General features: G+C 40.9%; 1 protein-coding gene across 8 annotated transcripts in view; it reads right to left on the bottom strand.

Annotated features, from left to right (window-relative positions):
• Positions 1-1982: 1982 nt before the first annotated feature.
• The window catches only part of S100PBP (S100P binding protein), a 45040-nt gene continuing 30887 nt past the window's right edge, over positions 1983-16135 (bottom strand). For 5 of the 8 annotated variants that reach the window (XM_058443434.1, XM_058443432.1, XM_032160107.2 and 2 more), the window contains exons 6-7: positions 7705-7792; positions 1983-4932 (exon numbers count right to left, since the gene is read on the bottom strand). In XM_058443434.1, coding sequence (XP_058299417.1) covers positions 4818-4932; positions 7705-7792 — 203 coding nt within the window. In that variant the 3' untranslated portion in view covers positions 1983-4817. Of the gene's footprint in view, positions 4933-7704; positions 7793-13404; positions 13456-16135 lie in introns of all 8 variants that reach the window. The other 3 variants (XR_009214695.1, XR_009214696.1, XR_009214694.1) reach the window with 3 other exon arrangements.

Here is a 16135-nt window from a genome sequence, read left to right as displayed (position 1 = left end):
AAAAAAAAAAAAAAAAAAAAAAAAGAGTTTACAAAAATGTGCAAAATCTCACCAACCCATTAACATGAGCTTTAGATTTATTTCTGACTCTCTTTAAACCTATTTGATGGTTACTGGAATTTGCATTTAAGTAGCCTCCAAGAACAAATTGCTTCTATAAATGGGACACCCTGCTCACCCTCCTCCCTTGCCCAGCTCCATCAATCTCTATCTGTAGAAAATATTACTAAACCTTCAAATGTGACTTGAAGTTAAGTTGAAGGAAAACTTTGTATACAAACAGTTCCCAGCCAGGTGCAGTGGCTCACGCCTATAACCCCAACACTTTGGGAGGCCAAGGTGGGGCAGATCACTTGAGGCCAGGAGTTCAAGACCAGCCTGGCCAACATGGTGAAACCGTTTCTACTAAAAATACAAAAATTAACCAGGCGTGTTGGCGCACACCTGTAATCCCAGCTACTCAGGAGGCTGAGACATGAGAATCACTTGAACCCGGGAGGTGGAGGTTGCAGTGAGCCGAGATTGCACCATTGCACTCCAACACACTCCAGCCTGGGCAACAGAGTGAGACACTGTCTCAAAACAAATAGTTCCTTAGTGATATATTTCAGGACTATCACTTAGACTGCTTTAAAGTTTATCCAAAATATTATATTCCACCCCTTCTCAATGGGTGCTGGGAGGGCCAGATTTTCTGTCTATGGCATGTCCCAGTTGTCACAGGGGGAGGACAGGTGGGGAGGAAGGACAAGGCAGGAGCCTGTTCATTTAGGAATTCCACCACTGACCAGCTGATACTTCCTGTGACAAGTGGGATTTTTTTTTTTTTCCTGACAGGTGCTCTGGCATACAAAGCAAGCATACACTAAAATCAGCTTAGGAATAATTGTTTTCTCTTAGAAAAGCAGAACATTACTAAGAGAAGCGGGGAACTCCACTTTCTAGCTTTAGGTGGTTGGGTTTTTTCTTCCTATAAAAGCTCAAAATAGGCTAACTAGAGAATGACCCCCTTCCTCTTGGAGAAGGTCCATTTCTCCTTTTCCTCTTCACTTTTCCGTAATGTAAAATGGACAAAAGATTCTATCTACACCTGATAGGAACAAAACAGATATGCATAGGTTAAAAAGAGTGCCTCAGATTGAGACAAGAATGTCAAGTTGCTGAGTACTTAGAAAACTTAATATTGAGTCTTTTGCATGGACTCAATATTATATTTTGTCTAGAATGTATAGACAAAACTTATAGCACAGCAGGCCAGATAGCATAGCTAAACATGTTGCTACTTGTTTTCTCAGCATGAACTCAGATTTTTAAAGCACTGGCTAATATAGGTGACAAGTTATTATTGCCTTCCCTTTTTTCCTTGCTTCTGGGGGTAAGTCTAAGAAGCTTTGGTTCACGAAAGGGATCTAAGGAACACTGTGTCTCCCACATCTACCCACACTTATCCAACCTTCACCCAGCGTTTAGGAGCCGCAGTTTCTGGAGAAACTGGGTTATGAACAACCATCAATTCTGTACCACTGATTCTGGTTTCTTACATCCCCTTCAAAGAGAGAATGCTCTGGGATAGCATGGCTTCTTCCCTAATCAATGCTAGCTCTGGAGAAGCAGAGATGGGGAGGCCAACCACACAGCCATGGGAAGGAATAAAAGGCAATGCCTGCCTGATCACGGCTGAGCCATCTTCCCCCTCTGCAAAAACTGAGGCATAATGATATTTCAGGCTCTCCCTATGTCAGGCTCCTGACATGCACCATATGTAGCTGCAAATCCCAATCAATTTCAACATTTCTTAACTGCTAGAACACCTTTCTCAACACTGTAATTTACCTTCAAAAGAATAGGGAGCAAGCACCCTCGCCTTCCCAGTACCACATTCTACTAACTGCCGCCCCCCTCCCCACCCCACTAACCTACCTACGCAAAGGAAGAAGACAAATAACCCTCCATCGAAGCCTACGACAGACCGCCACAGTACATATGTCACTGACAAAGAACTTTTATTTCTTTTTAATGACATTAAACACAACTGCTACAAGGGAAAAAACATGATAAAGAGGAGGCACCAAACTTCAGTTTCATAATTGAAACTGACAACGCCAGTAAATCAGGGCCTGCGTTAGAAACTACAGGTTATTTCAGGCTCCTTACTTACAAGTAAACAATGTAAACAGCATATTTTTACTCTGCTTTGTCAAGACCCTCATGGTGGGAATGTCATCATGGATGAAGAAAGCAGTTAAATGCACATAACACTTGCTTAAAAAATAATACAGCAAGAATTCCAACTGCAATATTAGACTTAGAGGCCAACACCAAATATAAGAGATATGCAGATTTGAAAAGAGATGAAAACTCCAGATTCTACCCACTACCATCTTTAAGGCGAACATGCCAGATAATGAGTTTTCTTTGGCTTTGTTTTTTCTTCTTAAAGAATACCATGTTAACCACTAGAGAACAGCTCTCTCCTCCCCCAGTCCAACAGATTTAATTAAGCTGCTAAAGCTTTGGAAAAACAGAATTATTTGAGCTAAGAGGAAATGTGATTGTCACATTTTCTAGTTAACCTGTCACTCATTTGATTTGGCAAAGGCAGTGCTCCTATTACACATTCAGTCTTAAAACCCCATGTACCAGGAGGGCATGAGTCTTAGATTTTTGCCTAAGCAAAATCCTGTCCCTTCACTCCTTGGGTTTTCTGTAGGGAACTAGACAGCTGCAATGCTAGCTATTCCAACTACATTTAATTTTAACTATGCTATGGTCCCAAAGGTGGATGTTTGGCATGTCTCACTCCATCAACCTAATTTAGGGCAGCCTGGAGAAGTGACCGAAGTAGTAAATGCCAAGTAGGCTAACTAAAATAATAGATGTCGACTACTGCCTTTGAATAGAACTTCTCCTTTGCATTTTGGCCCCAGAATTTAAACCAGATGTTCAAGGAAAAGCAAATCCTTGACTGGATAAAAACAGTAAACACTTAGGGACATTCACCCAAATTTATTGTTGGCTTAAATGACCAAGCTTTCCCCAAGTCAGTTTCTAAAGTGGGGTAGGATGTTTAGAATGTGTTACTCACACAGAAAGATGGCATTGATGAAATCACGAAACTAAACACAGGCTATACCAACTATGAACAACCTTCACAGAGAATGAACAATAGCACAAATGCCAGACTGCAAAACTTCCTAAAATGATGTCTATAGCTATCTGTAAAGAGAGAATAACCGGCCGGGTGCAGTGGCTCACGCCTGTAATCCCAGCACTTTAGGAGGCCAAGGTGGGTGGATCACCTGAGGTCAGGAGTTCAAGACTAGCCTGACCAACATGGAGAAATCCTGTCTCTACTAAAAAGTATAAAATTAGTCTAGCATGGTGGCGCATGCCTGTAATCACAGCTACTCGGGAGGCCGAGACAGGAGAATCCCTTGAACCCAGGAGGCAGAGCTTGTGGTGAGCAGAGATCATGCCATTGCACTCCAGCCTGGGCAACAAGAGCGAAACTCCGTCTCAAAAAAAAAAAAAAAGAGAGAATAACCAACTCCTAAGACATCCATTAAGACAGACGCACAGTCTGTCAACTTTGGTTAGAATACCAAACCTTAAGATCAGGTAATGCTTTTGTGCATAGGCTTAGTCACAACTATATTACATCCACGTTAGCATCCATGTGAAACTAGGTATCAGGGGCTTGGCCAAATGAGATGGTAACATCCAGGGCCTAAAGACACCTCTTGTTAACTAATAATGGAGACAAAAGAGTGCCTTTCCACACTCTCCCACAGAATGGAGGCTCCCTAACTAACACTCAAATTTGGGGTTCAGCAAATGAAACTAAATACCAACTGACACCACAATAGCACTAGCCTGCCCTAGACTCAAGACTCTGGATGGGCAGCTCTTCAATAAAGACAGCAAGGAGGCCATCCTGAAGAGGCATATCCACGTCTAACAGGTTACAAGAATACTGCCACTAGAATCCTAACGAGCAGAGTGGTCACTGGAGGGTAAAAAGAAAAAGGAAAATCCTTGAAGAAAGGCAAAGGAGACAACCAGTCTCAAGACCATAAGGTATTATAAGTCTTCTGTCCAAGTAAGATGTATAAGATTTGTAAACACTATTGTGCAAAATAAGTTCAATAAGGAATGAAAAAATCCCCCCCCACAAAAAAAAAATCAAGGCAGCTAGTACATACAGAAGCGAAAGGAGACGATTTACTATTTTAATTTGTCCTTTCAATAGGATTCTTCTCCTGCTCCATCCTACTTATAATGTCCTGGATTGCCAACTTTAAAATACTGACAGGTATTCAGAGGATTCAAATAAAAAAGTAAGAGGGTTGTTAAAAGTAACTTACATCCATTCACAAGTCATCTAACACTGGCTCACAGACTGGTAAAGAATCTCTTCCTTATGGGAGATTTAACAATTTCTTTGAGGTACCAGAAAGTAGACTTTGCCTCTGCAGAGAGGTGGGTCTTTTGCTTCAGCCTGGGTGTTCTGGCTTAATGCTGGCTTTCAGGAGGCAGCTACCTTCAATTTAAATTAAAAAAAAAAAAAAAAAACTATACCAACCGAACGCTTGCTTAAACACAGACACACACACACACGCACAAAATCAGGAGGGACTTCATACAAAAAAATTCAAGTCGGCAATGGGCATTTCCAAAAGGTGACGAGTTTTTTAAATAAAAATCTTGTGAAAAATAAAATCCAAAATCAGCAAAGCACAAAACAGCAAATGAACATGAAATGCTGCTCCAAGCAGGACCCTGGATAGGGACCTTCATTGCTGATGGGATGACACAAATTAACTGTACGAGAAGTCTGGGAGACGCTGGAACCGATGGTGGCTTCGCATGTTCCTGTCAACCCATTGAGTCAGACTGTATCTTTGCAGATGTTTCTGTCGGCGGGCGTAGTTTCTATCAAGAGAGAGGGAGAGTACAAACAGGAAGGCTATTTCAACTAGAATGGCTATTTGTACACAAAAAAAGGCCAGCACAACAATTTTAAGAAAATCTTTACTTTTGGAAATCAGATATTAATTTTATATTTCAATTCTTGCAATTTTAGAAATTTTATACTATTTTATTTATATGAACACCACACCATAAGTGCTATTTCTTTCCAACTCCCAAAGCCACCTAATTTCCCATAGGTATTATGGTGATATGTGCCATATACACAATGTTCTAAGGAAAACTAATGTAGAATAATGTTTAAGTAGGGGAGAAAAAAAAAACCATTTTCTTCTTCCAGAAGAATTTAGTGTAGGATCTATATTTCATTGTTTGCATCAGACCTGTACCTCCAAAAGGACCTCATTGTCTGACACAGCTCAAGGTTGCTCAGGACACAGCAGTTAAAATTAGAATAAATTCCCAGAAAGTTAAGTCATCATGTGAGTTTAGAGACTGAAAAATTAACAGCACAGACTCAAAGTAAAATTTCTTAAAAGTCTCCTTTAGTTATGTGCTGGGCTGCAGTTCTGAGCAAGACGCTCTGAGATAATTTGATCCCATTTTCAACTCTGAAAGTGCTCCTAATAACAACCTAGGAAGCTTTCTGAAGATACGCGTTCTAAAATTTAAAAAAAGAAAAAGAAAAAACAAACAAATACAGATATGGATTCTTGGCCTCTCCCTCCTCCCAGACTTAATGACTTAGAATACCTGGAATCAGGATACAAACATCTGTATTTTTAGATATCTCCGCAGGTGATTATGAGTAGTAGCCAGGGTTGAAAATAACTGTAACAGTACCTGACATTTATCTATCCCTATATGCAAGTACTTGCTGAATTCTTTAAATACCTCTCCTCACTTAATACTGTGACAATCCTACTAGTATTTTCATTAAGTCCTTGTATAGGTAAGGAAATTGAGCCTCAGGTTAATAACTTACCCAAGGTCATACAGTAGAGTAAGCAGAAGAACTGGATTTGAATTCACATCTGACTCCAGAATTTATCTAATAACAATTACACTACACTGCCTTTCCTTCTGAGAACTGCTATGATTTTGACAACTACAGAGGGAATATGACTGTAAAGGCCCTGAAGCAAAAGGAAGAGTATTAGGAGATGAGGTTGGTGAGCGCAGGCCAAAGCATATAGGCCTTTGTAGGGGATTACAAGAATGGGAAGATGTGAGATAGGAAGCCACTGGGAAATACTGAGCAAATGTGATTTATGCTTTAAAAGAATCTCTTTCTTTGGCTGCTGAGTTGTGAACAGTGCACTGGCAAGGGCAGAAGCAGGGAGGGCATTTAGGAGACTTGCAACAATCCAGGTCAAATGATGAGAAATAGTTAGGCTTTGGATATACAGCTGATCCTCCATATCCATGGGTTCTACATCCATGGATTTAACCAACCATGGGTCAAAAATATTCAAGGAAGAAAAATGGATGGTTCCACCTGTACCGAACATGTACAGACATTTTTTCCTTGTCATTATTTCCTAAACGATACAGTATAACAACTATTTGCATAGCATTTATACTGTATTAGTTATCATAAGTAATCTAGAGATGATTTTAGGTGTATGGAAGGATGTGCACAGGTTATGCAAACACTATGGCATATTATATAAGGAATGTGAGCATCTGTGGATTTTGGTATCCAAAGAGGGTCCTGGAACTAATCCCTCATGAATACCAAGGACAACTGTATATGCAGAGCCTATGGGATTTGCTGATAGACTCAATATGGGGTGAGAGAGAAAAAAGTAAAAGATGATTCCAAGGTTTTTGAGTATCCGAATCAAAGTAACTGAGTAAATTTGTACAGCCACACTACATCAAGAATCCAGAAAACTGTAATACTACATTTGAGTCTTAAAAAGAAAATTCCAGAAGATTTCAGAATTAGGAAGGTCCTTTGACACCAAGTTGCAAAGCTAGTATTAGAACTCAGGTTTCCTGAATTTCAATCCGGTTTTTGTTTTGTCTGTTTATTTTTTTGAGACAGGGTCTCGCCCTGTTGCCCAGGCTGGAGTGCAGTGGCATAATCATTGCTCATCACAGCCTCAAGCTCCTGGGCTTCAAGCAATCCTTTTCTCTCATGCACTCTCAGGGAATACAGACACACACCACCATGCCCAGTTAAGTTTTTGTATTTTTTGTAGCGATGGGGTCTCACATTGGCCAGGCTGGTCTCGAACTCCTGGGCTCAAGCAATCCTCCTGCCTTGGCCTCCCAAAGTGCTGGAATTACAGGCGTGAGCTACTGTGCTCAGCCTCAGTCCAGTTCTTATTCCATTATACTGCATCACTTTTTCCCCCCGCCTTTTGAATTAAACAATTCCAACCCCTACTCCCCACTACATTCCTCCTGCAGCCAAATTTCACTTTTTTTTTTTTTTTTTTTTTTTTTTAGACGGAGTCTCGCTCTGCCGCCCAGGTTTGAGTGCAGTGGCACCATCTTGGCTCACTGCAACCTTTGCCACCAGGATTCAAGCAACTGTCCTGCCTCAGCCTCCTGAGTAGCTGGGACTACAGACACTTGCCACCACGCCCAGCTAATTTTTGTATTTTTGGTAGATATGGGGTTTCGCCATGTTGGCCAGGATGGTCTCAAACTCCTGACCTCAAGTGACCCACCCACCTTGGCCACCCAAAGTGCTGGGATTACAGGTGTGAGCCACCGCGCCCAGCCATTCTACCCTTTTCCATCTTCTTCTAATCACCCACTCACCGCGTGGTGAGGTCCGAAGGATGCTGCCATTTTGAGTGCTGCATATGATGAACTTGATCCATCAAGGCACAAAGCTCCCCCGAGATACCTGTGATACAGAGAGATCAGTGGTTAGCAAACAGCTGAGTGAACTATGTCAGCCAACGTCAAAGTATGTGCTTTCAGGCAAAGAGAAAACAGGCACTGTTCTCAACAATATATACTTATGATTATCACAAGCAGTGAGCACAGAAACTATAAACCAGAATGGGGAGATTGCTCTTGGAGGGTGAAGGTGAAGCAATAATGGCAGCCACCATTCATTCATTCAACACTTAGCTCCTACAATATACAGGGAACTTTACTTTTCCCTAGGAATATGGCAGTGAACAAGACACTGCCTCAATGAAGTTTATACAGGAGACAGATGATTCCAAAGTGGTGTGATAAATGCAGTGAAAGAAATACAGACTGCTATAGAGACTGGGGGGTGGGGGTTAGGGAAAGCCCCTCCAGGGGGAGTAACTATAGCAGGGATCTAAAGGATGTGTAAAATTAGTAAGGTAAAGAGGGGTAGGAGGTTGGATGCCAAAAGATAACAGTTAATACAAAGCCCCAGAGACAAAAGACAGCAAATACATTAAAGAAACAAGAGGAGTTTAGAACAGATGGAGGTGGGCGCTCTTTGCTAACAAGAAAAATTGCTAGATGCAATTTCTCAAACACCTGGGATCCTAGCAATGTACTAGACACTTTATATATTATCTTACTTAATTCTAAAAAAGATCTTACATGGAGATAGATGTTATTAATATCATTTCTTTTTTTTTTTTTTTTTGAGACAGAGTCTTGCTCTGTCCTCCAGGCTAGAGTGCAATGGCGTGATTTCGGTTCACCGCAACCTCTGCCTCCTGGGTTCAAGCGATTCTCCTGCCTCAGCCTCCTGGGTAGCTGGGACTATAGGCACCTACCACCATGCCAGGCTAATTTTTATATTTTTAGTAGAGATGGGGTTTCACCATGTTGGCAAGGCTGGTCTCCAATTCCTGACCTCAAATGATCCTCCCAAAGTGCTAGGATTACAGGCGTGAGCCACCATGCATGGTCCTGAAATTCTTGATGACTCAGGATTCAACTAGCTCCTGTGTGACACCATGTCCTTGCCACTATGCAATAATGCTAATTTTGCACTCAACGGTTGAGACTTAGGCTAAAACTCAATAGAAGCAGAAATAAAACACTAGTTAGGAAATAATTTCCCTAGACCAGTGGTTCGCAAATTTTAACATACATTATAATCAACTGGAGGTATTATAAAACAGATTGCTGGGCCTAGCCTCCAGACTTTCTGATTATACATAATTAGAAAACTATACAGATCTGGGTAGGGCCTGAAATTCGCATTTCAAGCAAATTCCCAAGTAATGCTGATGCTGGTGGTCTGAGAACCACATTTTTTTTTTGCGGATCATAGGGTGGGAAATAGAGTCTCACTCTGTCACCCAGGCTGGAGTGCAGTAGTGTGATCTCGGCTCACTGCAACCTCCTCCTCCCGGGTTCAAGTGATTCTCCTGCTTCAGCCTCCTAAGTAGCTGGGATTACAGGCGCCTGCCACCACGACTGGCTAATTTTTGTATTTTTAGTAGAGACAGGGTTTCACCATGTTGGCCAGGCTGTTCTTGAACTCCTGACCTCAAGTGATCCACCTGCCTTGGCCTCCCAAAGTGCTGGGATTACAGGCCTGAGTCACTATGCCCAGCTGAGAACCACACTTTGAAAATCAAAGCCCTAGACAGTGGAGACTTTTCAGCTCGTTTATGTTTTTCATTACCTTATCTACTGTGCTTTCGGGAATCAAAAGCAGTCTCAGTAGGCTATAGACTCATATTTTCAAGCTCTAGTAAAAGTAATGTAACTTTTAGGATAAATGTAATTTATTTGAAGCCTCAAAAAGTAGAGCTTTGTAGAAAAAGTATACTACTATATACTTTGGAGTTAGGCAGAGTTGAGTTAAAATTCCAATCCATCAATTAGCTCTGTGACCCTGGGCAAATTATTTCACTTCTTCGGGGCTCACTACTCGTCTATGAAAAGCAGATAATACAATTTAGCTTGAAGCTGAGTTTTAGGAATATTGTATGTAAAAGACCTAGCACATTGCTATGGCACACAGCATTTGTGCAGTAAGTGGTAGCTATTACGATGTTAGCGCCTCAGGCCTATATTAGCTTGCAAAGACTCTGCAAATCCTGTGAAATTTTAAGGAAAAACGTTTATTAAATGGATCCATCCACACATAAACTATGACATTTTATGGCACTCAAATATTTTTCTAACCATAACACTTTTTAGGAAAAATTTATAGATTAAAAGTTTCTCTACTGTTAAAAAAGCACAACCAAATGAAAGATAATTGACAAAATGAAAAATATATTTGAAACATACTTGGCAAAAGTTTAATGTCCTTTATCTACAGTCTCTTTATTTTATTTTTTTTTTTTTGAGACGGAGTCTCGCTCTTCACCCAGGCTGGAGTGCAGTGGCACGATCTCGGCTCCCTGCAAGCTCCTCCTCCTGGGTTCACGCCATTCTCCTGCCTCAGCCTCTCCGAGTAGCTGGGACTACAGGCGCCCGCCACCACGCCCAGCTAATTTTTTTTTGTATTTTTAGTAGAGACGGGGTTTCACCGTGGCCTCGATCTCCTGACCTCGTGATCCGCCCGCCTCGGCCTCCCAAAGTGCTGGGATTACAAGCGTGAGCCACCGCGCCCGGCCACAGTCTCTTTATTTTTTAAAAAAGGTCAAGGGCATGAATAGACAACTTGCAAAATTATTACAAGTGATCAATAAGCATGATAAAAACAATGTTCAATCTCACTCATGGAAAGAAAAAGCATTACTGTCACTCCTTTAGAAGGAAAAATAAATCAGAAATGAGTTTCCTCGTGAAAGGAAGTAACTCTTGATTAGAAAATTCCTTACCTGCTGGATTTGTAAAGCTAAAATCAAAGGTCTCAATTCAAATTGCCTTTCCAATACTCCACTTTCACCTCGCTAGCACTCCACTCCCTGTGGTCACCCAAAAAGGACATTTCAGTGGTAGGCAGGGGAGAGAAGAATCAGCTTTATAAAAATTTCAAGATACATTTTTCCTACCAAAGCTTCACAAAGGAGGGCTAGCAATATATGGAAATTCTGTGTCCATCAAAATGGAACCACAAGATTATCTATAGAATATGTCCTTCAGCTCACTCATTTCTTATCATCTGCATCTTAGAAAATTAATCTGGCAATGGAAACTAAAGATAATAAATCTCCTGCAAACATATCTATTCGCATTAAATGATGAGAAGAATAGCCAGTTAGCCAAAGGGGCCTAATATTCAAATATTTAACTTCTAGGAGTCAAATCCGGCAGCAGCAATTTATATAACACTATATATCAAGCCTGTTTAAATAAATAAATAAAGGCACTGTCCTATGTGCTAGTTTATATATATCAACTCATTTATTCTTTACAACAATCCTATAAGGTATTTTCCCCATTTTACAGACAAAAGTATATAAAACTGTAAAGAAACTGAGGCACAGAAAAGTTAACTAATTTGCCCAAAGTCACATATCTAGTGACAAAGCGAGAATTCCAACAATATAAAACTATCATAGGATTGACTTTCCTTAAAAATTTTTCTGGGAGCAACATTTCATAGCTGAGATTAGAAAGTAAAAATCATATAGCCATATGTCTCTTGTAAACAAGGGCTCAATAATTAGATCTCAGCTCATGGACCAGAAAATTTTAATTTTCCTTAGCACTAATAACTTGTTAGATTAGCCTAACCCTTATTATTAATAAGACTTAATGATCTAGAGATAATGGGAGCTAACATTTATCAAGCACTTCTTATGTGCTAGGTACTTTGCTAACTGCTTTGCATGTATCCTATAATTTAATTCTAACAATCACAGATGGCAAACTCTATAACCTTCCATTTTATTCACAAGTAAACTGAAGCTTAGAAAAAAATACTTTCCCAGCACTTTGGGAGGCCAAGGCAGGCGGATGGCTTGAGCCCAGGAGTTCAAGACCAGCCTGGGCAACATGGTGAAACCCTGTCTCTACAAAAAGTACCCGGGTGTGGTTGTACACACCTATAGTCCCATCGACTCCAGGGGGCTGAGGTGGGAGGATCACCTGAGCCCATGAGGTGGAGGCTGCAGTAAGCCATGATCATACCACTGCACTCCAAGCTGGGTGACAGAGCAAGACACTGTCTCCAAAAAAAAAAAAAAAAAAAAAAAAGGATACTCATCTATCATCTAGTAAATCAGAAAAGCCAGGATTCAAACCCAGGTGGGGCTAATAATCCAAAAACCTCATTTTAGCTTATAGCTTGAACCTCATCTTCCTCCAAATTTAGAGATGCTAACAAGAATGGGAACATTTGAATTTTCTCTTCTCTTCATAGTCTCTAACAGATGGGCTTTCTTGGACCAACAATCAGTACCATGGGTTTATTTTAAGTTGTGGCAAAAAGGTGGTAAAGACTGTCCTTTGTTTTGTGACTAAGAATGAAATAAAGAAGGGAAAAACCCCCAATATTTCAGGAATGAAGTCAACAATTCATCTAAATCTTAATCTATAAATATGAAGGTAACTGGTTTTGGGGAAACATCCAGTTTAATAACTGTTCTTAATAAGTTTAAAGTGAATCAATTTTTATATCATAATGGAGGAGGATGGATAATGCTGAGTACCTGCTATGCCAATTCTGACAGGTTTTATAGGACATAATACTTTTTACCACCCACACGACCCTAACTCAATCAAGTGTGGTACCTGACCAAAGAACAGAGACTCTCTCAGCTGGCTAATGACCTAATGACCTAGAAGGCTGCCTAGTACCAGCAGGTCATTAAGTAAACCAATCAGATACTCTCCTTTGAAATGTTAATGTGAGCTTTAGTAATGAGAACAAGAGAGAGAACAGCACACATGCAGGGCTCCAGGAAAAACAGTTACTTGAGATAGCTAAATAGCAGCAAAAGTACTGGTCACAGAAACAGATTAGATTAGGGGAAATCCCAATAGGGAACAGAGGCACACATTTCTTCTTTTTTTTTTTTTTTTTTTTGAGACGGAGCTTTGCTCTTTTGCCCAGGCTGGAGTGCAGTGGCTCAATATTGGCTCACTGCAAACTCCGCCTTCCAGTTTCAAGCAATTCTCCTGCCTCAGCCTCCCGAGTAGCTGGGATTACAGGTGCCTGCCACCATACTCGGCTAATTTTTGTATTTTTAGTAGAGATGGGGTTTCACCATCTTGGCAAGGCTGGTCTCGAACTCCTGACTTCATGATCCACCCACCTCGGCCTCCCAAAGTGCTGGGATTACAGGTGTGAGCTGCAGCACCTGGTCGGAGGCACACATTTCTGACGGAGCGTGTAGTTCGGCTCTATGGTTAATTCTTTTCACTGCAAGGCCTGGTGAAAAAAGTCTCATCTAATCATCTTTTCCTGTAAATCCTTAAACTCAGTTACTTAAAGGCTATCATAATGTCTCTATTCCATGCAATGTAAAGTACTTAATACCGGGGAGGGAATGGAGAGAGAAGGAAAGAAAAAATGTGCTACAGGGGACGTGGGCTATTGCTTTTATAAATAGATTAATAAAATATAAATGAAAAGAAAAAAATAAGTAGAAGGCAAGAATGCAAATGTGTCACCTCTAGGTCAACAAAACTGCGATGATCTAGTAGAAATCTTGACTGATTTTCCTTGCAGGCAAGGGAAAAAGTAAAAGAAACAGGAGTTATTATATAACTCATTTATGAAAGTGATACAGGGGATACTGAATGATATATGAATGTCCTCAACAGTACTGGGAAATTCAGAATCAGAATTTATATAACCATTGCTGTTTATGATCTTCAATAAAAATCAAAGCAGGTATTTCCACTTTTAGCTAAGATGAATGGGGGACTTAACCTCTCATTGTAAGCAACTAGAAACGAGGCAAAATTATGAAACAAGTGCTTTCAGACTACTGAGAATTGTGATCCCCGAGGGAAGAGAAACAACTGAGGTGAGTCTTGAAACTTCTTATAAGTCTATAATTTTTCAAAATAAAAAGCATTTTAAATGAAGGCAAAATAAACAGGTTCTAAATAAAAGCAGAGAGACTTCATCAGTAGATGTGCACTACAACAAACATTAAAAGTTGTTCATTAGGAAAAAGGAAAATAATACCAGATCGAAACTTGGATCTATAGAAAATAATCAAAAGCACTGGAAATGGTAAGTATGTGAGTACATATAAAAGGCTATTTTTCCTATTTAGATGATGTCTTTAAAAGATAATTTACTGTTGTGGCCAGGCGCGGTGGCTCATGCCTGTAATCCCAGCACTTTGGGAGGCCGAGGCGGGCGGATCACCTGAGGTTGGGCATTCGAGACCAGCCTGACCAACATGGAGAAACCCCGTCTCTACAAAAAATACAAAATTAGCCAGGTGTGGTGGCACATGCCTGTAATCCCAGCTACTAGGGAGGCTGAGGCAGGAGAATTGCTTGAACCTGGAAGCGGAGGTTGCGGTGAGCCGAGACTGCACCATTGCACTACAGTCTGAGCAACAAGAGCGAAACTCCGTCTCAAAAAAAAAAAGATAATTTACTGTTTCTGTTTAAAGTAAAAATAACATGCCTGTAATCCCAACACTTTGAGGGATGAAGTGGGAGGATTGCTTGAGGCCAGGAGGTCAAGACTACAGTGAGCTATAATCATGTTATTGCACTCTAGCCTAGGCAACAGAGTGAGATCCCATCTCCATAATAATAATAATAAATTTAATAAGATAAAAATACAACAAAGAGGTATAGGCAGTAAGTATGGAGATAAAATGAAATACTAAAAAATACTACAAAAATTAAATGAGTCAGGGAAAGATGGAAGAGGAAACAAAAAACAAATAGAAAACAAGTAACAAGATGGTAGATTTAAATCCAGCCATACGGGATTGTACATTAAATGTAAATAGATTAACGCTCCAATTAAAGACTGAGATTGTGAGACTGAAAAAAAAAAAAAAAAAGCAAGACCCAGCTACCAATTATATGCTGTCTATAAGACATCTACTTTAAACATAAAAGTAAATTAAGGAGGCCAGGCACGGTGGCTCATACCTGTAATCCCAGCACTTTGGGAGGCCGAGGCAGGCAGGTCACGAGGTCAGGAGTTCAAGACCAGCCTGGCCAACACAGTGAAGCCCCATCTCTACTAAAAAACTACAAAAATAAGCCGACTGTGGTGGCATGCACCTGTAGTCCCAGCTACTCAGGAGGCTGAGGCAGGAGAATTGCTTGAACCCAGAAGGTGGGGGTTGCAGTGAGCCGAGACCATGCTATTGCACTCCAGCCTGGGTGACAGAGCGAGACTCCATCTCAAAAAAAAAAAAAAAAAAAAAATTAATTAAGGCAAGGCCCAGTGGCTCACACCTGTAATCCTAGCACTTTGGGAGGCCGAGGTGGGTAGATCACTTGAGCCCAGGAGTTTGAGACCAGCGTGGGCAACATGGCAAAACCCCATCTCTACAAAAAATACAAAAAATTAGCCAGGCTTGGTGGCACACACCTGTAGTCCCAGCTACTTGAGGGGCTGAGGTAGGAAGATCACGAGCCCGGGAGGTTGATGCTACAGTGAACCATGATTGTACCACTGCACTCAGGCTGGGTGACAGAGCAAGGCTTTATCTTAAAAAAAAAAAAAAAAAAAAGTAAATGAAAACATATCAAAATGTGTGGGATGCAGCTAGCAGTGCCTAAAGGGGAGCCTATGGCTTAAAATGCTTAGAGAAAATAGAAAGTTCTCAAGATCAATGATCTGATCTTCCACAATAAAAAGCTAGAAAACAAGGCCAGGCATGGTGACTCATGCCTGTAATTGTGGCACTTTGGGAGGCCAAGAGTTCGAAACTAGCCTGGGTAACAGTGAGATGCCATCTCTATTTAACTTTCTTTTTTGAGACAGGGTCTCAGTCCGTCACCTAGGCTGGAGTGCCGTGACACGACATTGGTTCACTCAGCCTCCTGGGTTCAAGGGTTCCTCCCACCTCAGCCTCCCAAGTAGCTGGGATTACAAGTATGTGCCACCACAATGCTCAGCTACTGTCTCTATTTTTAAAAATGAAAGGTCAGGAGATTGAGACCATCCTGGCTAACACGGCTAACACGGTGAAACCCCGTCTCTACTAAAAATACAAAAAATTAGCCGGGTGAGGTGGTGGGCGCCTGTAGTCCCAGCTACTCGGGAGGTTGAGGCAGGAGAATGGCATGAACCCAGGGGGTGGAGCCTGCAGTGAGCCGAGATCGCGCCACTGCACTCCAGCCTGGGCAACAGCGAGACTCCATCTCAATAAATAAATAAATAAATAAATAAATAAATAAATAAATAAATAATAAA

The sequence above is a fragment of the Hylobates moloch genome, unplaced genomic scaffold, assembly GCF_009828535.3.
Source record: "Hylobates moloch isolate HMO894 unplaced genomic scaffold, HMol_V3 SCAFFOLD_8, whole genome shotgun sequence".
NCBI classification, from domain to species: domain Eukaryota; kingdom Metazoa; phylum Chordata; class Mammalia; order Primates; family Hylobatidae; genus Hylobates; species Hylobates moloch.
Note: the sequence above shows the minus strand (reverse complement) of the source record. Positions and strands in the feature narration are given on the sequence as shown.